The sequence below is a fragment of the Emydura macquarii genome, unplaced genomic scaffold (genome assembly GCF_026122565.2).
Source record: "Emydura macquarii macquarii isolate MOO-44397 ecotype Brisbane River unplaced genomic scaffold, CSIRO-AGI_Emac_v2 contig_1146, whole genome shotgun sequence".
Lineage (NCBI taxonomy): Eukaryota > Metazoa > Chordata > Testudines > Chelidae > Emydura > Emydura macquarii.
Genome location: NW_027131283.1, coordinates 12,574,254 through 12,596,263, shown reverse-complemented (window position 1 = coordinate 12,596,263; position 22,010 = coordinate 12,574,254). Strand labels below are relative to the sequence as shown.

The window sequence follows — 22,010 nt, the reverse complement described above, 5'->3', positions numbered from 1 at the left end:
GTAATCAGTAGTGCTTGCTGTTGAAACAGAGCAGGGGAAGGAACAATTTGGGATATTTGCAGGAACTATTGTGTCCTATTAAATCATCAGTCGTGGTGCTGCATCAGCTCTTGCTGCTTGTCAGTGGACGTCACTGGATCTACCACATTGTCATATTACATAGAGAGAGTTTAGACTGGAAATATCTATTTGTTGACAGGATTTGGGTGCCTACTTCTCATAACCAAAGAGAGATGCCAGAGGGTAATACAGGCCTCAGTATCTGCCTTCTCACTATCAGAGGAATGGCTTGAATGTGATGAAGGTGTTCCATGCAGAAAAAGTCTTATAGGATGACTCATACATTGATAACTCTATAATGGTAATTCAGGTTCCAATTTCAGCCTGGTCCTAGAAACTGTAGCCAAAGAGACTTGGGTAAAACTGGCCTATTACATAAAGGTCTATAGGATCTGTAATGTTCCAGCAGACCAGACTGGGTGCTGGTTTTTAAGATCTCATCTTGGAAGGGGGGGATCATCTCATCGTTATGTGAGGGATTCCATTAATGGTGAATGATGAGCTATACTTTTGTGTTATTTGATTACCGCTGTTTATTTTAATTGAATTACACTTCCTATAATTAATCTTAACAGTAATAATTGGATAAAAAGAGAAGGCCTCAAATCTACATTTTGTTAAAGAAGAAAATGTTTAACTTTTATGAGACATGTCAGAAAATGTCAGAAGTCTTTTTTCAGGGGGAGCTTTCCAAAGACTCAGATGTGAGTTAAATGCTTAACTCATATTGACTATCAGTGGGACTGAGTCTCTAACTGCCCTTTTACCTTTGAAAATTGCCCCCTTAATTTTTATTCTGAAACTTAACCATGTAATATTTTTCTACAGACATGACCATTGGCAGTTTGACTGTCGACAGACAGTTCATATACTGGAGTGCTGTAACAAAGGACTATACAACAATTTATCAAGCAAATAAAGAAAGCAAAACATTCTTCTTTCAGGAAAGAGCTCGTGAACAGGTGCAAATCTTAGCCTACAGCACAGCTATGCAGCCTTACCCAGGTAACAGGTTTTTAAAATTTTAACATGTCTTTTTAAAATAATTTATTTGGGTTGTAAATTGTTCTAAAAGTATCTATCTAAAATTTACCAGCTGACTACAGATGGATTTCAGAAGAAAATGATTTAGATACATAGGTCAGTGCAATAGATTTTAGAATTTTAGAAGGTAGAATGAAAACTAAGAACTAGCCATATGTTACATTGTGTCAGAGTGCATCATGCTGATAGAGACTGCACACACTCCATGAGCATGGGACATGAGAGGTGGACAATACCTCTTTAGAAGATTTTGGAACCTGCAGGTCATTGAAAAAGAGGTGATTTACAATGGAACCACAGGTAACCTGGAAGTGTGGCATCCTGAAAATGGAGTGATGACTTAAATTAATTAGTGGGTGTGAACACTGCTAGTGAAAAGTGGGATGAAAAAAGTTAGTGTGAGGAAAGATCACTGCAAATGAAAGTTAGACTTTGCCCTGCAGCTCTTCTGCTATGACAAGCAAGTTCAGTCTAATCTATCTATACTGCATTTGTCACCACAGTAACTAAGGGCTGGATTTTCAAAGGTATTTAGGTGCTTGTTGGAATTATTATTATTTGTGCAGGGTATTATCAAGACACTAATTTAACCATACATTCCTTTATTAAATCCAAAGGCCGAATGGTATTTTTACAATTGCTCTAAACATGCCTAAAAAGCTAAATAATAAACAATGTACTACATCCAAGCAGTAACAAAACATTTATAAGCATTTGATTAAGATACTTACAAATCGACTAAACCCTGTGGAGTGCTTAGACCCATATTGGTCCATTGAAGAGTTTACTTTTTTATACCCTTTTACAAACAAGTGAAGTCATTACCAATTACTGGGCCTTAACTAAGGCCAGATAAAGAAGTTTCTTAGGTAGCCAATTATTTACTGGTACCTGCACCTGGTACCCAATTAACCGTGTTTTATTTCTATTACTTCAGCCCAAACCTTAAATAAGATGACTCTAGTATTTTGAAGGTTCACAACAAATTTAACACAACAACTCTTCCTTCTCAGGAACATATTCTTTCTGATCAAATGCTTTGGACCTATTGCTCATGCTAATATCCAAACTCAATTTAATACCATAGTTCACCCAAATCTAATGTGGAGCTATATTCCTACAGTGCCTAAGAATGCACCTTCAAAAATCGGTTCTTGAGTAACTTACAAGAAAAGAAACAAGTCCTTCAGGTTGAAAAATTTTACTTTTGCTGGCTGCAAAAATGAACCCAAACTATTAAATTTGGAGTTTTTTCCTGATCTGTTTACTAAACCAGGGAAAAAATAGTATTGCTGGTTACACTTTCTGTTTCTACAGTAGAGTCACATCTTAAATATGGAGTGTCTCTACTGCTGTTATACTTCAAAATGTTTTCCTTCTCATCCCTTCTAGATAAAGGATGCTTGATTCTAGCTTCAAATGCTGAGAAACCCACTATACTTAATATTACAAACACCAGTTTTACAGTAAGCTTACCAGCTGCCAAAACACAACGACTGTGCACTGGCATAACCCGCCCTACTCCAACATACCTGGTGTACTATGGAAAAATTACTAATGACGACAGGAGCTCAGCCCACTGTTTGTCTGGCCTACGATGTACAGTAATGGTAAGACTATTTTGGAGTAAAAACTTGCATGGCGTCATTTATGAAAAGGTGATTCCATGACACTTCTAGATATTTGATATTCTGTTATGAAACCTTGTTGTGGGCAGTTTTCCTAAGACGGACACTACTATGTATTAATTTTCCACTCCATTAAAACCCTACCACCTTTTATGTATGACTTGTCTTGCCATAAATGGTCAATTCCCGGGCTTTCTGTAACATATTTGTACACAAGATGGCTCTCTAACATTCTACTTTCTTAACATTTCCTTGCTAAAGCTCATTTGAAGAGGTTCTTCAGTTTCTACTGCTCAAAAGCAGGTTGTGGCTGTTATTAATCTGTTTAAATAACCATTGAGACCAGTTTGATTTGGTCTCTTTGTGATAGCTGTACTTGCCACAGGAAATGAGTATCCTTTTGCTCTTACTTTTTTAATTTTTTATTTGTTTGCAGTAGTCATTTCTAGTTCCTCTCTCAGTGACTGAACAATATGGTTTTGTAGCTGTAATTGTTGCACCTACCTCTTGGGCCAGTGCCCACTGAAATCAGTGTAAAGATTTCCATTTACGTTAGTGGGATCAAATCCCTAGCTCACATTTTCTGTGATGGAAGAAGTTCATTATCTCTGCACAAAATGATACAGTTTTATGATTCTTTGGTACTTTACATGAAATGAGTTGCGGATCTCAGTCCCTTTCTTCATGGGCAGGTACCTGTATCACAGAAACATCATTGCACTTGGCACTAATTAACTCAAATCCAGGTTTACAATCCCAGCAGAGAGCCCAAGGATTAAAATGGCACAAAAACTGATGTACCCTAGTTCATCCCTAGAAGTGACCCACCAAAATCAGGATTAAAGTGCATTGATTGGTTGCAGAACAATGACCTGTGTTGTACCTGATCTGTGGATAAATAGAGACAATCTGGTGGTCAATCTGGCATCTTTCATGATCATTAAATTTATTTTTAGGAAAAAGTACGACGATATTTTGATTTTATTCCTACGAGGTTAAATCATATGTTCCCATTTCATTGCTAGATGATTGTTTCAACATACAGTGCTTTATTTTCTAAAAGTATTTATTGTTTGTGATTCTGCCTCTTAATTACAGGAACTTCAGGAAAATACAGCGCTTATTGAAAGCCTACAGCCATTTTCAAATTATATGATACAAGTTGTTTTGAAAAACTATTATTCAGATTCTTCTGAGCAGCCACATTTGGGAAAAGAAACCATTGGCACAACGCTTTATGGAGGTGAGTTTTAGGCTCTATTCTGACTTTTGTGCCTAAATCTAATCTTAGGCAGATGTAACTCTACTGACTTTAGTTGGAGTTATTTCTGAATTCCACCTGTGTAGTGAGAGCAGAATCAGGCCTTTTATCTTTAATTATGTATTGACTGTTACAGAATTTGGAAGTGTCTGCTCAAAATTTAATCTACTCAGACCTGTGCAAAAGCCTGGAGGCCTAACAATATAAATGCGGGTTCTGATTTTCCGTTTTAACTGATAAACAGTGATAAAACACCCCAATATAACAACAGCAAAAAATGAAATTGGTGTTTATCCAACAGATACTGGAAAAACACCAGAAATGATTATTTGTTTCTAAGGGCTTGACTACGTAAAGCAGTACTGTGAACTGAGGGGTTGTACTTTCTAAAGTGCACTAACATGTTGCATGTTAATTGGTCTGTGTAGACTCTGCTGATGTGCACTAAAGATTCCTTTGAGTGTTTTAACGTAATACTGTTTGAAACCGTACGATGTTACAGCGCACTACAGAACATTCCAAAGGGATTAGTCATTACGGTATATGCTACTGTAATGAGATAATATATATAATATACATTACTCACTGCGGTACATACAAAGAGAAAGTCCTAAGTGTAGGAAGATAGGTTCATCAATGGCTATTAGCCAGGATGAGCAGGGATACAAAACCATGCTCTGAAGTGTCCCTAGCCTCTGTTTGCCAGAACCTGGGAATGGCCGTTGGGATGGCTCACTTGATGATTACCCGTTCTGTTCATTTCCTCTGAAGCACCTGGTATTGGCCACTGTCAAAAGACAGGACATTGGGCTAGATGGACTGTTGGTTTGACCCCGTATGGCTGTTTTTATGAAAACCCCCAGTTTTGGGGCATCTACATAACACTGAAAAAATTGCTTTAAAAACACCTCGAAGAATAAAATTAATAAACCCTGAAAAACTGAAGCCCTAAATATAAACCTATGAAAAAGCTGAGTCCATAGGTTGTGTCCATATTCCTGAATGCTCCGGCTTGTTGGCTTCCTGAAAAGACATAAAACAATAGCTAAACAACTGCAGTGATTCTTTTTGACTCAGACAGCATTTCAAAGTAATTTCATGTTTGTGCAATATCAAGCCTTTTTTCCCAGGAAATCTAACTTCCACACGGCTCTCGGAATATGTATGTTTCCTGGCTTTTATTCTCTCAGTTTTCTGCATCTGATTAACAATTTTATTAAAGCTTGGAATTAAAAATGCTGTCAGAGCTTCTTCATGTTCCTAGCCTATTTAACAACACGTCAGAACTTTTGTGGATCCTCTCTGTCTTCTCTTTGTTTCTATATCAAAATGAATGAAGCTTGAATCAACCTTTACTTCCTTACAAATACCTAAAAGGGGGAGAATCGAAGGAAATAGGCCCAAGAATAATAAATGCTTTGATCTTGCCACAGAGTGTCACTCTTACTCCACATATTGCTTAGCAGGAAATCTGTTTTCCTTTCAACACAACCCATGCAAATTTCACTTGAATAATCTATGATCTGGTAGCCAAAGCATTAGTGTACTTTAGGGGAAAATACATCTAAAAATTAAAGAAGAAGGTGATGATGATTTAGTAACCAATTGACATGGATATTTGACCAGCAAAGCAGTTTGTTTAATTTATACAACTCATCTAAGTGAGTGTTTCCTTAGCAAAGCCACAAATGACAGAAAATAATGTTTAGCAGGTGGAGTTTTCTATCAGTTCACTCATTCCATTTTGTTTTTTTGGTGCAAATAGATAGAATATGGTTTTCTCATAATTATCATAAGTAGCAATTAACCTTTGAATTAGTTTAGAGGAGATATAAAAATACAGCAAACAAAATAAAAAATATCCCCTCCTCTCCCCCCATAACAATCTGTATACTGATAAGTGGAATATGACTTCTTATCAATTTCTGACAGAGTCCACAAAGTATCCACTTACATTTTCATAAGTGACTAGTGAATTTGAATGCCTCATTTGTCGGGTGCCCAACTGGAAGGAGCCTGAATCAGGTCCACTCAGATTGGGCACCCAAAAACTGGGACATCCAAAATATCTTGTCACTTTGAACATTTAGGCCACTGCAAACAATTAGAAAGCACTGATGCTGTCCAGCTGCCAGCCCATGCCAATGTAGTTACTAGTGACGTGAATCCCTGCACTCTGATTAGCAACTGCCCTCCAAATACCGTATGCCTGCAACAAAGGTGAAAACCATAACTTTCTAATTACAGCCTACCTGGTTACCAACCCACCACCCACACGCTTCATCTCCTCTGTCACACTCAGTTTTTTATGGAAAGGAACTGGAGGAGAAATTTGTAAGCATAGTTGTAATAAACTAATTTTAAAATGTTCTTGAATATTCAAAGAAAAATACCTACAACTGACACACAGCTCTAGTTACAATTCTGTGTTGTATCCTTATTAATATTAAAACACCCCTATTCCATTATCTGAAATAGCATGGAATGGATTTCATAGTGTGAAAGTATAGCTGGGAGAAATGAAATGAAATCAAAATAAGCAAAGAAAAATTTGGGCTCAATATAGAAAACATCCTCACAGTTTGATCTGTTGGACTAGGGAACCATCTCTCAAGAGAAATGATGAACGCCTCATTGATTGATAGATACATTTAAAACTGGGTAGAACAAAGCACTGAAGGAAACAATTGTAGGAAACAATACTAGTTGGACAGGAACTTGGTTAGTCTAACAATCCTTTCCATTTTTAACTGTTACGATTTCATGATTTATGAGCTGATATTTTATTTGCATTTTTTTTAGAAATTAGCTAATAGTACATTTGAATGAGATGCAAGAATATGATGTTTTCACTACAGAAAATATCACTGCAGTGCATCTGCTGGGTTTAAAATCTCATTGTAGGATGACTGATGCATTATTAAATATTTCTCCTTATATATGGATGGCTGTGCTTCTCTTGGCAGATTATGAACAGAGTATCATTTTGTATATTCTTAAGATATGTGCCTAAGGCCAACTTAAGACCATAAGAGGCAACACTCTTGTACTGCTAAAGAAAAATCGGTAGTGCTTGGTATCATCTGACATTTTGTTTAAAAAAAAAAAAAAAGGTGAGAGAGAGAGAGACAAAACAAGATCTGTACAGAAACGATAACTTCCTTGATATGGAACCTCTCAAACACAGACATCCTTAAAAGCAGGCTTCCTAGATCTTGCTATCCTTGCATGAGGCCTCATTCTAACTTTCTAGCTTTTAGATCAAGAAAAGCACAATTAAAGCAACATTTGACTCCATGGGTAAAACTGCAAACTTTATAAAATTAAAGCTATTGAACTGTTTTCTTCAAGCTTGGCTTACTCCTTATATGTCAAGAAGATCTACAAAACAAGCCAACTTTCATGTTTCTAGATTCAGACATTGTTGAATTATCAATGTACAAAATTTCTGGATTTAGTATTTGGGCTTTTTTTTCAAATGCATGCCTAGATTAAATGCAATTCTGAGATCCGAGTTAGGAATCTAGCAGAGAGCATGAGTTCTATGGCACTATTGCCAGGATGGCAAAGAAGAACAGCTGTAAGTTTACCTGCTGGGACTGTAGGATGGCTACAGATATGCTAACTTATTAAGCACCTCAGAGTACTTTTGAATCAGTGCACAGTTTATGATGTATAAGAATGTGAATTTTTTGTGTAGGGTTTGTAGGGGTAGAGTGTAACAATTAAAAATGGATCATATGTCACATGTTTTTATGTATATTTGAAGACCTCTATAATGACACTTTCTTCTTGATTGCTCTGAAAACAACCCTCACCACCTCAAATCTACAAGATTTTTGTTTTGCTCTTTGTTTCAGTACCAGAGGCAGTTAACTTCATTGAGACACTGGTTCTGTCTGATAACATCATCAATATATCTTGGAGTGAGCCTTCACAGCCAAATGGACCCATAGAATCTATCCGCTATCAAATTACTGTCAACTTTTTACCCCCAATTCCTGCAACTCCTTTGAGAAAAAATGAATTTCCAGATGGAACACTTGCCTGGTCTATTAACAGCCTCAGTGGTGGAACAAATAACATATTCAAGGTATAGTTATAAGTGACTTGTCTATTCAAGAAACCTGAAAGTATGATATACTTGTTAACCCACAAGTTACCAACCCACTGTTTTATAAAGTAAGAGCATATTTGCATTTTGTAAACATGGGTTCAGACACCTGGCAGAGTTGTCTCAGTCCCTCAGCTTTCTGAGGAAGAGAAATTAAACTTCATCCATTTCTCCTTGTGTGGCTCTTTCAGATGAGATCTTAAAAACTGAGCACACTTAATACCCCACACATAAGTGTAAGGCACTGTTGTGATATCTTTAGCCAGTAATTCTCTTCTTGGCACTGTCATGCAGCGTACTGTGAGTTGATCAGCTGGCTGCCAACCTTCTCCCCCAAGGTGGAGTTTTTCAGTATTATTGTATACACAGCAGTTTGGGTTCCAATGGGATAAATGGAGCTATATAAATGTAAAATGTCATTGGGTCAAATCTTGAAGTCCCACTGCAAAACTTCCATCCTGATACAGTGAGGTCAATGGCAGACCTTCCATCAACTTCACTGACAGTAGGGTCAGGTCTTTGGCCTATTATGATTATTTTTATTATTAAAATATTTTTTATTTAGTGAAAAATAGAAAATTCCTAGTTCTTCCAAAAAAGCTGTTTGGCCCAGGTCTGCAAAGGTACTTGGGCACCTGAACTCCAGGCTTAGGAGGCCTATGTCTGGCATTTAGTCTCCACTGAGATCTACAAAACTCCCGCATAATGCTGTAGGTGTTAACCTGACTTGGTGCCTACATTTTCAGGGTAAATTTCCCTTGGCGCCAGTGTTGCCCCTGACATGCACTCTGCTGCCTCACTCGAAGCGTTCACTCTAGGCCTATTTCCTGCCTAAGCCTCACTGCAATCCATGAATGGGGGGAAGATAAGCGGAGGAGCACCTAGCTTGTGTGTGGGACCTGATTTGGTAGGCATGCTCAGAGGCTGCCTGTAGGATTGGGTCACATCCAAAAGCTGGTCGATGGTGATGCTTACCTTTCAGCTTTGTGGCTAGAGTGCTCAGCTGGAAGGTGGGAGACCTGAGTTCCATTCCCACCTCTGCCTGAGGGGGAAAAATGGATTTGAACAGGGGTCTCCTGCACATCTCAGGAGAGTGCTTTAACAGCTGAGCTACAGGACATCCTGATATGGGACTCCCTCAGTCTCTTCTGTTGAAACTCTTCTACTGTGTGTAAATAAAGACATTGGAACAGGGGGACTGGACCCTTGGTCTCCCACGTGGGTACCCTAAACCACCAGGCCACAGATTTATTCTCTGGCCCAATAGCTCTTTCATTATTTAATCCACAGTGGAACAGCTTCAACAGAGAGACTGAGGGAGACCCACATTAGAATATCCCATAGCTCAGTGGTTAGTGCACACTTCTGAGAGGTGTGGGAGACTCCTTTTCCCCTGTCAGGCAGTGGAATGGATTAAAATCTGGGTCTTTCACATCCCAGGTAAGTGCTCTAACTACTGGGATAAAAGGCATACAGTTGTCACTAGATCTCCCCCCAGCGTTTTGTGTGGAGGGAGGCAGGCATCTAACTCATTCTCACAGTATGTGTTAGGAACCTAAGCCGCCTTACTCCTGGAGAGGGTTCTTGCCTGTGAATTGCTAAGCAGAGATAGGTACCTCCCTTCAACCTGGACTCAGGAGCCTACCTCCAAGAGATGGGCAGGGCTTTAGGTCACACCCCTCTCAATAGCACCTCTCATAGGCTAGCTTAGGCAGCTCCCCGCTTAGCATGCTGGCTTTTGAGGATCTCATTCTAAGGTGCCAATCTTTCCACAGGCATTAGCCGAGGTGCCTAATTCAGGCTTTGTGGATCATGGTGGTGGTGTTATAATTTTCTAGGCACCTAAAAGTTAGATCCCTTTGTGAAATCCAGGTCTTTCTGTTTTATCCATAGAACCATACTTGATTGATTGAAAGTTGACAGACACATGGAAGTGGATTCCACCTTTCAGCCAATTATCAAATTAAAAAAAAAAAAGTGTACTGCAAATAAATAGCTGGAGAAACAATATACCAGCTCTGACATTTCTTTAGTATTAGCAAGGCAGATTAATAGTGGCCTCAAAATGCATTCAGGGTGTTGACTGTTTGGTGGACTTTAGGAGAAAATTTCCAAATTAAGATGTGCATTGGAGAGAGGAGTGGAGGGAATAGTCCTTAACACCTTCTTGGTAAAAATGCCCAATTCCTTGTGGGTCGTTGAATTCCACTGACGTGTGATGCTATTAATGACTCTGTCCAGGCAGGCCACAGAGAAAGGAAGGAGACCTGTATGGACAGAATGGGTGATATTTTAATTGGTGATTTGAAACCTAGATGTCAAATTGCCACCCAAATGTTTGCATAAATATGTTTGTGTCACACAGGGAAAGAATATGACAGGATCAGTTCTGGGGGCAAGATGAAATGAGGAGGTGAGAAGAGTCTGTTGGATAGGGCTACAGGCTAAGAGGAGTTCTGACTCAGGGTCCCCATAGCTTTAGTGGGATGGCCCAGAAAGTTTGGATTCAGGCCATACATAGTCTTAATCTAATACTGAGTATCAACGTTGTTCAAAGCAGTTAAATTGTGTTCCAAGGTACTTGAATGGCTAAAGGGAGCATTCACATTGCCGTGATGACAATAACCAGAACCAAAACAAATGCAGTTTTCAGATTGTGTGTTTCATTGCTTTTCCTATTAGGTTCTTGCTTTTCATCCAGAGAAGAGCTGGTTTTCTGAGAGTGCTCCGGTGCTTGCAGCAACTTTTGAGACTCCACCTGTTCCAGTGAATATAATTGCCAGAAACACCAGTTGTCAGTTAGAGTGGAGGTCTCCTTTGCATGCCAACATTACCAGCTTCTGGTTTGAATTACAAAAGGTAAAAAATACCCTTTTCTTTTCAGATGAAAGGCCAGATTCTATCCAGCCTGGTAGAGGGTGGGGAAATAGGGAAGGAGTCACCCCCATTATAATTCAGGCACTATGATGTCACTGCTAGTATGCCAGCAAGGGGCAAGTGAAGGCAGCACTGGCTGGGAACAAGGCAGAGCTGCCAGTGCAGCAGGCATTCTCCAGGAGTTCCGCAGGGACTTCTGGCCGCATCATCCAAAACGTTCCGGGAAGGAATAGCCTCTTCCGCGCTCTCCAGTGTGTGGCGTCCTTAGAAAGCCACAGTTGGGCTCCGATGATTTTAAATGTTGAAATAATTTTTTTAAAAGAGCATATGAATTTTATTTTCATCTCCTACATGGGGCAGGCCTGGAGAGAAATTGCTTGGGGAAACAAATCAGTAAATGAAGTAAATTCTACAATGGTAGCCATGTACATGACAACTTCAGGTTTAGAATCTGAACCACTGTAGTCAGAAAATGCCATAGGCTCTACTAGATTGTGTGAGTGTCTTAATAGAGCTGATCAGCATCACGATGGCTTCATTTAGGATCAACATGGCAAGCAGAGCTCACGGTGAGCCAAAGACAGGTCTGGAAGGGGAAGGCTGCTTATGATCTCTCCTGCTCTTGCGCATCTATGTGGGCAGCACTCATTCTGTTGTCCTGTGTGATTTCCAGGCTCGGTAGATTTCAGAAGAATAACATCAAATTTCTGGCTGGCTTTGGCCTGTAGGAAGAGAGTTTGTAGGTAAAAAGTTTTGGCACCTGTTAAAATGGAGTATGTAAATGCTCCCCCAGTCTCAATAGCCTTCTAATCCTCATGTTTGTGACACAGTTCTTTAAAGGCTCCATACAAAGCCCACTGAAGTCAATAGAAAAATTCTGTCGGTAGCAATGAGCTTTGGATAAGGCCCTAATAAAGTGAGATTATGGACTAAGATGATACTTTATTTTTCTAGTGGCAAACAAAAAACAACTGGTTTTGTCCTGTAAACATCAACTGTACGGCGGGTCCCGTGTATAAATGTAATCTCACAGGTGTTCTTCCTGATACCAACTACTTTGTGCAAGCAGCAGTCACTTACATAACTGGAGCTAAAAGCACCTCACATCCAGGAAGCTTTAAAACTACAGGTAAGCACTTAAAATCATGCCATCCTAGATTAATACTATTTTGAGGGTGCAAGTAAACATTTTCAGTGTATTTTGCCAGATAATAGTAATTTTATGAGAATCACTGATTTTTCTCTGTCTGAGCTCAAAAAAAAAAAAAAGTCACAAAATAAATATCTGCCAAAAAAAAAAAAAAAAAAAATAGGAGCACTCTTTCAAAGTTGGGAGATGAGGAAGGAGAGAGTGGAATTGAAATGAAATACCTTAATTTTATAAGAACTCATGAATCCAAGCAGAAGTCTGATTGTGTGTGAATGAACCTTTTGAAGTTTCCCATCATGAATAAAAGTCCAAAGGTTCATTTTCCATGATAGCCTTTTAGATCAGATGCTGCAAATCTTCAGTTCCTTTACATGTCTCAACATCCATGTGCATGTCTAAAATTTGTTCTGTGACCTTCTAGCCCTTGGTCTTGTCACTTTTTGTTGCGGAATATGAAACGTGTCTATTAATCTACTGTGTTTTAAGGATTCTTCATTTTCTCATTTTGCACAATAGCTGGAGTTCCAAGTAAACCAGGAATCCCCAAAATAGCAGAGGACAATAAAAATTCTGTACAGTGGGAAAAAGCTGTAGACAATGGAAGCAATCTGACCTACCACATTTTGGAAAGCAGGTAAATGAATTGCATAGCATGCTCATGCTAGCAAATGACTGATGACTCATGAGTGTATGGGTATCCAGCAGAATTTACAGTAACAAAGTAGAAAATAGGTTCAGATTAAATAATAATGAGCCTAAATTTTGGCCCAAATCACAAATTGAACTCAAGCCATTTTAGAAATTTCTAAATGTTTGATGTCCTTTGTTTTGAAATTGTATTCATGTGCTCCTGCACTACTGGTTTCCAGGCAGTTTAGGCCAGAGACCAAGGAGCTTTTAGTCTTCCTTATGGCTAAGTCTTCCTTGTATGTCTGAAGGCAATATTGAAATCATAGAATCATAGAAATGTAGGACTGGAAGGGACCTTGAGAGGTCATCTAGTCCAGTGTGCAGCATTCAAGGCAGGACTATGTAATAACTAGACCTTTCCTGATAGCTATTTGTCTAACCTTTTCTTAAAAACGGAGATTCCACACCCTTCCCCCACAGGCCATGTTTTCTAGACCTTAAATCATTTTTGTTGCTTTCCTTGGGACTTTCTCAGTTTGTCTTCATCTTTCCTGAAATGTGGCACCTAGAACTGGACACGGTACTCCAGCTGAGGTCTTAGCAGCACAGAGTAGAGTGAAAGAATTACTTCTCATGTCTTGCTTGCAACATTCCTGCTACTACATCCCCGAATGATGTTTGGTTTTTTTTGCCACAGTGTTATACTGTTGACTCATAATTAGCTTGTGATCTATTATAACCACCAGAACCCTTTCCACGGCTCCTTGAGGCTTAGGAAATGTCTTAGGAAAGGCTATCCTCTCAGTGTTTCTGACTCAGATAAACTCAGACAAAACCAGAAAATTCTGGAAATCTCATAAGAAAACTAGTTCTAACAAAATTTCCAGGCCATTTCCCAGATAAATGGATCTATTTGGATAAACTTTGATTAATTAGATGAAGTTTTGGATGCTTTTCCAAATCTTATCTCTGAATTAATTAATGCATATCCATCACTAATTGAAGTATAGACGCCACATTATCCAGATGAATTGGGGGGAAATGTTAAATAGTTGTCAGACAAATGCAGTAAATGTTCCCGGTTACTGGGAACTCCTTGAATGAATGCACTTGCCAATGGTTATTAACTTTAGTGAACGTGTATATACTCAGAGGCTTCTACACAGCTAAAACTTTAAAAAGTCCTGTTCTGGGATTACCTGGTCTAGGATAGTTTTTTGTAGGCAGAATCATCTTTGGTTCTTCCAATTCCTGATAAGGAATCTGGAGGGGACTCTTGTCAGGGCATTACAGAGCAAATAGTCAATGTAAGTATTAAATCTCCCAAAGATTAATACATTGCATAATATCGAAGGGGTTTCTTTTGCTGAGATATTTCTATGACATTGTGTAGATTGGGGGTGAGGGAAGGTACCAAAGAATAAAACTCAGTGCGTTGTTTTTCCTAAGTTAATTTAGTGCTTATGATAGTGAAGGACTGACACCATTGCTAGGCATATTTCAGCTGCATAAGCTTTCACCCAGACATACTTTCCTGGTGTTGCAAGCTTCCACCACAGTTCTGAGAGTACACAACAGTACTGAACTGCACACCATTACTCAGATACGATGAGACAAGATGATTTTGATCTGCTAAAGGCCAGATTGCACCTGACTCATGTCTGGAGTCCAAGGTGAGGAGCCTTGTCCTATGTAAGGGCTACGCTCAGTCACAGTCCCAGTGTTCTTCTGGCTCCCAGGCCCATAATCAATCCATTAGAGCCCATGATTTATCTCTGATATTTCATCAGTTTTGTAAATTTACTTTTACTCTGGGGTTATGATGTGAAACCAGGAGAAAGTCAGTGGTTTCAGCTGAAGTTTGCTATGTGTCTGAGGTTCATTTGAACTCAGTTAGGTAAATGTGAACCCAGCTAATCAAGACCAAAGAAAATATTTGCATAATCTACTTGAGGTATAACCACTGTTTTTCACAGAGCTCTGACAGTAACGCAAATAACCGAGCAACATATACATTTAGCTTCTACATGGCTTTTTGGGATAGAAGTTTTTGTTCTGTTGTTCTGCTTTAGAGTGTGTTGTGCGGTTTGCTGGCATACAGTACAAGGTCATTTTTACACGAAGAAAAGCTGCCCGACAGATCTAATATATGCTCTTCCTTCAGATGGTGTATAATATGCTCTGAATTTATGGTAAGCGATCCAATCAGAGCCAGCTTAAAAAGGAAGTAATATACCTGGCAGCCAGCAGATACGGTGGGAAACTGGCTAGCTAAAGAATTGTGTCTTCCCTGCCAGTGACATGCTTTCTGTATTAGCTTGTATAACCTGATACTCTAGGGGCTTTGAACTGCTCTAGGCCCGAGAGAATGAAAACTGCGAATAGTACAAAGAATAAATGAAGAGTTTTGCCTAAAATCAAATAACAATGTTTTGAAATCCTGCCTATGAGCTGCATATTCAAACACAAAGCCAGGGCACCCTTTCTGCTGTGTCCAAAACATGCTGGCATTTCATTTTCTATGCCAGGCTAAAGAGGTGTCACCTCCTGCATTGCTGGAACAACATGTTAAGATCACTTTGTTTCCATAGCCAGATCCACATGAATTGAACGGTACTGAGTGGAGAGCCTATGCAATAAGAGAGTCTTTATGTAGGCCATGCTGTTGAAATTATGTATGGCAGAAGCTATAAATAACACAAACTTTACTAGGTAATACATCTTTGTTGTTTTGCTGTGCACTTTGTAGGAAGGGGTCCCGTAACACAAGCGAAATGAAGCCTTCTTGGGAGGTGGTTTACAATGGCTCTTGCACCAATATATGCACATGGAGGGCCAAGAACCTAGAAGGAACTTACCAATTTCGAGCAGCAGCTGCAAATATGCTGGGACTGAGTGAATACAGTGGCATCAGTGACAATATAGTGTTGGTTAAAGGTATATGCTGTACTTTTATTCTGTTAATCAGATAGCGTTGAAATGATAGATCACAAACACAAGTCCCTTTTATTCAGGGTAGTCCCAATGATTTATGAACAGAGACCTCTATTTTTCTGAAAGATGCTGTAGCACATATAAGGTAAAATGTGGAAGTGGTGATTAATAGCAGTGTTTCTGTGACGATTCCTTGCCGGCAGTACTGGGGCTAAGTTTCTTTTCAAAGAAACACTAGGCCCAAAATCGATTTGCACTTGTTATCACTGGGATGGGTACGCTTTTCTACAGGGTATGGAGATACTGCGGTACATCTAATGAAGTAAGGGTGGGGTTCAGAGGAGCTCAGCATTTGCTTAACTCTGCTTCTATTGACATCAGAGGAAGGTTCACCACTGGCTTCAGTGGGGGTAGACTCTGAGGCTTTTGAAAATCCCACCCTAACAGTTTAACAGGTAAACGGCTCTGTGCTCTTCTTTCATATACGACAGTGGGACGTCAGAGGAATGGTAGAGAACTGGAGTTCTAACCATTTTGCTTAGCTCAGTAGTACTTACATGCGTTGCAAGGTCAGTGAACGACTCTTGTCTTTTTAAACAGATGCTGCACCCCGCCCAGAGGCAACCACCACCATCATAGCTGTTGTGACTGGAGTGATTGCATTTATCTTGGTTGTGATTGCACTGTTTGCTTTTGGTATGTGATTAAAAAGTTAATCATCTCCCAGGCCACAATAAAAGTGAAACAGAACAGAAATTTAAGCTGGCATTTTAGAGCTAGATCTTGGGAGGGGCCAAGCAATCACTGGAGTATGCTTAATGTCCTTAGCTCCTGCTGATTCCAATACTCAGCACATCACACATTTGGATCTCTGCTGGGCAGTGCTGCATTAACCCCCATGCAGAAGACCTGGGGCTAGAAGGGACCTGGGAACTCTCATGGTTTGGGTCACCACAGATTACCAGTTCTGCTCACTGGGGCAGGGTACGGCCCATATCTGTTCTCAAGCTTTCCCTTGTATTGATTTTAGTTCTCTGAAGGGAGAGCAGAGGGACACTGAGGGTGCAGTTGCGTTCTTGCATCGTAAACTCACACTGGTACGGTTAGTAATTGGTACATCAGGTATTTCACTGATGTCCACATGTATAAACCCAACTGCGGGTAAGGGACTAGAAGATGGTCTATGATGTAGAGGAAAAGCCAATTTAATTATTCAGCTCACTTATGTAAAAGGGTGTTTTCAAAGTGAAATATCTCATGTTCCACTGTTCCCTTCCAGTCTGGCACAGAAGATGGAAGTTCAGAAAGTTGGCACAGCCTGGGCAGATAGTGCTGGTCAGAGAAGATAAAGAATTAGCTCAATTTAGGGGGCTGGCTGATGCTGTGGGATTGTCTAATGCTTGCTACGCTGTGAGGTATGTAATTGTGATGTGTGTAAAAGCTACTTCCAGAGCCGAAAATTTAGCTAACCTTGGGCCTGATTTTCAGAGGCTGAGCACCTACAAGTATGAGTGAGGTCAGTGGGAGCTGTGGGTGCTCAGCACTCTCAGAATCAGGCCCTGCTGCCCATAGGAAGTGACTTAGTGCCCACAACTGAGGCCAGATTTTTAAAAGAATTCATATTCCATCTAGGCACCTAAATAAGGTCCAGATTTTCAAAAGAGCACAGGACCCAGCTACTCCCATTTTTACACTGTGGAATATCAGTCCAGGAGAGGTTGGCACTCTACGTGCTGCGACCTTTGTAAATCTGGCTCTAGGTAATCAAGGGGGTGTAATTCTCTCCTCTGCAGAAAGCTTGCAAAAATCCTGTGCATCACTTAAGTCTCTTGTAAACTATGTTTGAGACAAATTGTACAAAATTTGTTTAAGGCAAAATTTCAAGAGTATTCCTCCACCACATATTTATTTGAACCATTATTTATTTTTAAAGCTATAACAAGCATTACTGTTTTGTAGCACTCTCCCTACACGGGCTGAGATTGAATCCTTGCCAGCCTTCTCTCGGGACAAACTGGATTTGCATAATCTGCTGGGAAGTGGAGCTTTTGGAGAGGTGTATGAAGGGACTGCAGTAGACATCATGGGAGCTGGAAGCGGAGAATCCAAAGTGGCAGTGAAGGTGATTTCAGCTGTGTAACCCCCTAGCAACCGCACAGTCTAGGTGGGCAAACCTGGTTTTGTGGTTAGGCCATAAGAATGGGAGTCAAGAAACATAGGTTCTGTTTCTGCTCCTGCCATTGACTCACTTGTGACCTTGTGCAGATCACTAAGGGCTGGGCTCCCCTCAGAATACGTGTTAATGTCAAGTCTCCAGCCTCTCTTTATCTGAGACAGTCAATCATGTTACACAGTTTAACTTAAACTATATATATTTTTAAATTCTGGCTAACCCTCCTCCAGTGACTCAGCTCAGACCAAATCTACATTCAATTCCAAATCTTTGAATGTGAGAATAACTCCCCAGGTGACCCACGGCTGTCTGCACTGCAGCTGGAGATGTGCCCCCCAGCCTGGGTAGACTGACTCGTTAACACTGCTCAAGTTAGCATGGTAAAAATGGCAGTGTGCATGCTGCGGCACAGCGGTGGCTCGGGCCAATCACCTGAGTCCAAGCCCGCCCAACCCCCCAGATCAGTACTCGGGTGGCTCTCCTGAACCACCACCCATGCCACAGCACCCACATTGCTGTTTTTAGTGCACTGGCTCAAGCAAAGCTAGTGTAATTCAGTCTAGCCAGGCTGGGAGGCAGCCTTCCAACTGCAGTGTAGACATACCCCTGGGCCACAGTTATGTGACTTGGCCTAATGATCCAGGCTCCCTCCTGTTTAACCATCAGTCGAAACAAGAACTGGAGAGCAGGGAGGTGTAATAGCACGTATGGGAACACCTTATCAAGAGCATGTTGCAAGGCTGCAGAATAAACAGGACCCATCTCAAAACATGGTTAATGCCGTATTGTACAACTATATCCAACTCCTCTGAGCTGGAACACATTTTTCCTGTGCCTGTCAGGTGTTACTCCCCTTCCCCATACCCTGCTGTCTGTTTACTAGTCTGTCCTTACACTGTGAGCTCCTCAGATCAGAAAAAGGCACAGATGCCTACTTCTATTTCGAAAGTGCCTATTACATTCTAGCTACTACTGGAAAAGTGTGTATGGATGGGTGGGTGTTTGTGTTAGAAGAGGAGAGCAGCCCATTGAATTTTTTCTTATATAAATGCTAGATGGGCTACACTGACTATGATCAAATTGTGCTATTTGTTTTGGCCTTGTGTTGTGTAGACTTTGAAGAAGGGTGCGACGGACTATGAAAAGAGTGAGTTCCTGAAGGAGGCACACTTGATGAGGTAACGCTAGATCTGCCCACAAGATTTCTTTCAAGAATGATATAAACGAGGGCTCTGGCCTTCTGGAGGGATTAGAGAATCTCTTTCATCCAAATGGGTTCATGCATATCTTTTGGGTCTCTTATTTTTGCCGAAGAATTAAAATATCACTGATGAATCAGACCATAATGAAGCTGCCAAATTTGTTTGCAGAGCAGATGAAGATTGCAAGTTTAGTGCACTAATTTCATGAATTGACTGGACCTTGGAGCTGGGATGTTTCAGCCCTGCTGTTCCTCCCGATGAGCCAATTAATGTAATAATAACCATAATAATAATTAATAATAATGGGGTGATGTTTGACAGTCCCAGTTTATCAGGATAAGAAGAGGCCCCAAAGTTTTAGTTTCTTGTTGAAAGTTGGTTTCAGTATGTGCACATTCACCACTAGAGGCTGCCACATACCTCCTTACCTTTTCAGGACACAAATATATGATATATGTACATGCCATCTGAGAAAACATTTACCTGAAGATGACAGTGTTTGAGCTGGAAACCCAAGTTCTCTGGAATCCCCAGGAATGTGCCATGATTTGAGATAAAGAAATCACTTAAAAGTATAAGACTATGAATAAGGCTTAATTTTCAGAGGTGCTGAGCACCTGCAATGCTCTGACTTCCAATTTTGACACTCACAATAAGAAGCCAGTATTGAAAATTTGGAATTTAAATTCCCATTCTGAAAATATAAATTATAGTAGACAGATAGCAATTGTATTGTCTGCATAATCCCTCTTCGCTTCTGTTCCCATAAATTAAAAAAAAAAAAAGGTCACATTTCCTTTGCTCGTTCCCTACAGACTGCTGTGTGCAGAGAGAGGCAGGGCTCCTGGGAAAATACTAATACGTGATTATGTAATTAAAGACTGTATCAAAATGCAGTTTCATAAAGAAGAGCAGTTAAGGTTTTAAGTATATTTCCTGACTTTTGAATGCACCCTTTCCCTTCTTCTTTGATTGCTGGTCTATTCAGAATTCAGTGTGGGTGCGCTTCTTCAGTTTCTCTTCTACCACTTGCGGTCTGTATTCTCTTCTTTAGCTATATGTTTTACCTGTAAATAATTGTAAATGGTTATTTCATTCTTGCTTTTACATAATTAGTTAGCAGAGTTGGGGAAGTTCCTTCCCCAACCCTGTTTCTCCCCTACGCCCCGGGTTCCAGCTTCAAACCTGCCTTGCATGGCCCCAGGTCACTTTCTGAGTGATCCACATGATACCAGCCCCTACTGTTTGGGGGAATCACACATTCTGTCTAAGTGTGGGATTTGCCACACGTTTCTCCCTTGTACCAGGCAGGCTTGCGAGTTCCAGCTCTGCCAACACTTTATAGAGCTAGCTTTGAGACCTAGATCTGATCCAGGGCCATCCCGTTCTCCAAGTTTTCACCCAGAGCCAGCAAGCAGTGCTCCACTGGCAGAACGTCCCACCAATCTGAAAGACTCCACCGAGTGGAAGCATGACAAGGGTAAGAAGCACAAAAGAGCAGAGAAATCTGTTCATATGTTCTCAAACTAGAGAGCATCTTCACTCTTTCTCTCGGGTCTGAGCGAGACTCTGAGCTCCATACAGGGTTCACCTGGAACTCATGGTGAGATTGGGCAGGTATCAATAGTACCGGCTGCTTCTTTTGTTCCAAAACTGCCTTCTCAGTCATGCAAAGATAGTAAGCAGTACTCCCTCTGCTCTGGCAGTATCACATCACACACCTAAGCCTGCACCATCAGTCCCAAAGCCAAAGACTCTGCCAGCTTTCTTCCAGCTCACCCAAGATACACCCTTCTAGATGATCTGGCAACCTATCCGGATCCAGAGTTCTTGATCCTCATGGAACCAGTGTTAGTATGGGACGTTGAAACACTGTCCACTCATCAACCCCCAGCTCCAGCAGAGCTATGACATTGGGACACTGTCTCTGACCCACCGCCAGCTGCACCACCCTCACCCAGGTGATACCAATGGGCCCACCTCTTTAATCAGAAGAATCCTACTTAGAGGAGGAACAAGAGATGGTAAACCAGTTCCAACAAGGGCTTCCCCATAATAGTTTAGCCCTGAAAGGACTTCCAGGGCTTCATGGAGACTCTTCCATACCCAGGACCAATATTCACCACCAAGAGAGTACTGGTACCAACACACGGTCTACCTCCCTACCCTTATGACCCTATGTGGTCACATTGGGGTGCATGGGACCCTTACCACTGGGCCCCAGAACCATAATACTTCAGATACCAACCTCAGCCCCCAACATTTAGAGAGGAAGCTCTGGCAGAATATTAAGAGGCACAGCTAGAGCAGCTGTTACGGCCATAACCCTCTACGGCTTCGGCTTCATCCCCTATGAGGTGGTATTGACAGTCTTCCCCACTCTGCCTGACAATTACAGACAATATCAAGACCTGCTTAGGAGGATAGCTGACACTCTCCAAATTCCACTGGAGGAAATGCAGGACCTACCACGCAAAGCTTTTAGACATCCTCCATTCTATAACTCCTGCGAAGATGACCTTATCCATGAATGAAGCCATCTTGGACCCAGCTAAAGACATTTGGAAGACCTTAGCCACCGGAGAGAGACAGCCAAGAATAGATATTTTGTCCTCTCTAGGGACAGAATACTTATTTTTCACCCAAACTTTTTGGTAGTCCAGGCAGCCCCTGAATGTAGTAGAGTCCATCATCCAAAAATCCACGCCCTCAGATAAAGAGGCTGAGAGGCTGGACCCATTGGAATGAAGAACTTGTCTTCAGTCAGCTTCCTCTTCAGGATTATGAGCTACCATACTGTCCATATTGAGTAATTCTTAATTTCAGGCCATACCTGATGAGGGGAAAGCCATGTCATTATTACAAGCATCATTTGATGGCATAGACATGGCTAGCTGCTCATTAGCAACCTCAGTGATCATGAGATGAGTCCACTGA

At 40.8% G+C, this 22,010-nt stretch overlaps 1 protein-coding gene across 1 annotated transcript in view; it reads left to right on the top strand.

Moving 5' to 3' along the window:
- Window positions 1-22,010, top strand: part of ROS1 (ROS proto-oncogene 1, receptor tyrosine kinase) — a 94,831-nt gene that overhangs the window by 48,969 nt on the left and 23,852 nt on the right. The window contains 12 exon segments of the mRNA XM_067546786.1: window positions 889-1,065; window positions 2,497-2,714; window positions 3,831-3,975; window positions 7,854-8,086; window positions 10,790-10,966; window positions 11,939-12,113; window positions 12,651-12,768; window positions 15,514-15,701; window positions 16,299-16,394; window positions 16,978-17,113; window positions 17,658-17,820; window positions 18,985-19,049. Coding sequence (XP_067402887.1) covers window positions 889-1,065; window positions 2,497-2,714; window positions 3,831-3,975; window positions 7,854-8,086; window positions 10,790-10,966; window positions 11,939-12,113; window positions 12,651-12,768; window positions 15,514-15,701; window positions 16,299-16,394; window positions 16,978-17,113; window positions 17,658-17,820; window positions 18,985-19,049 — 1,891 coding nt within the window.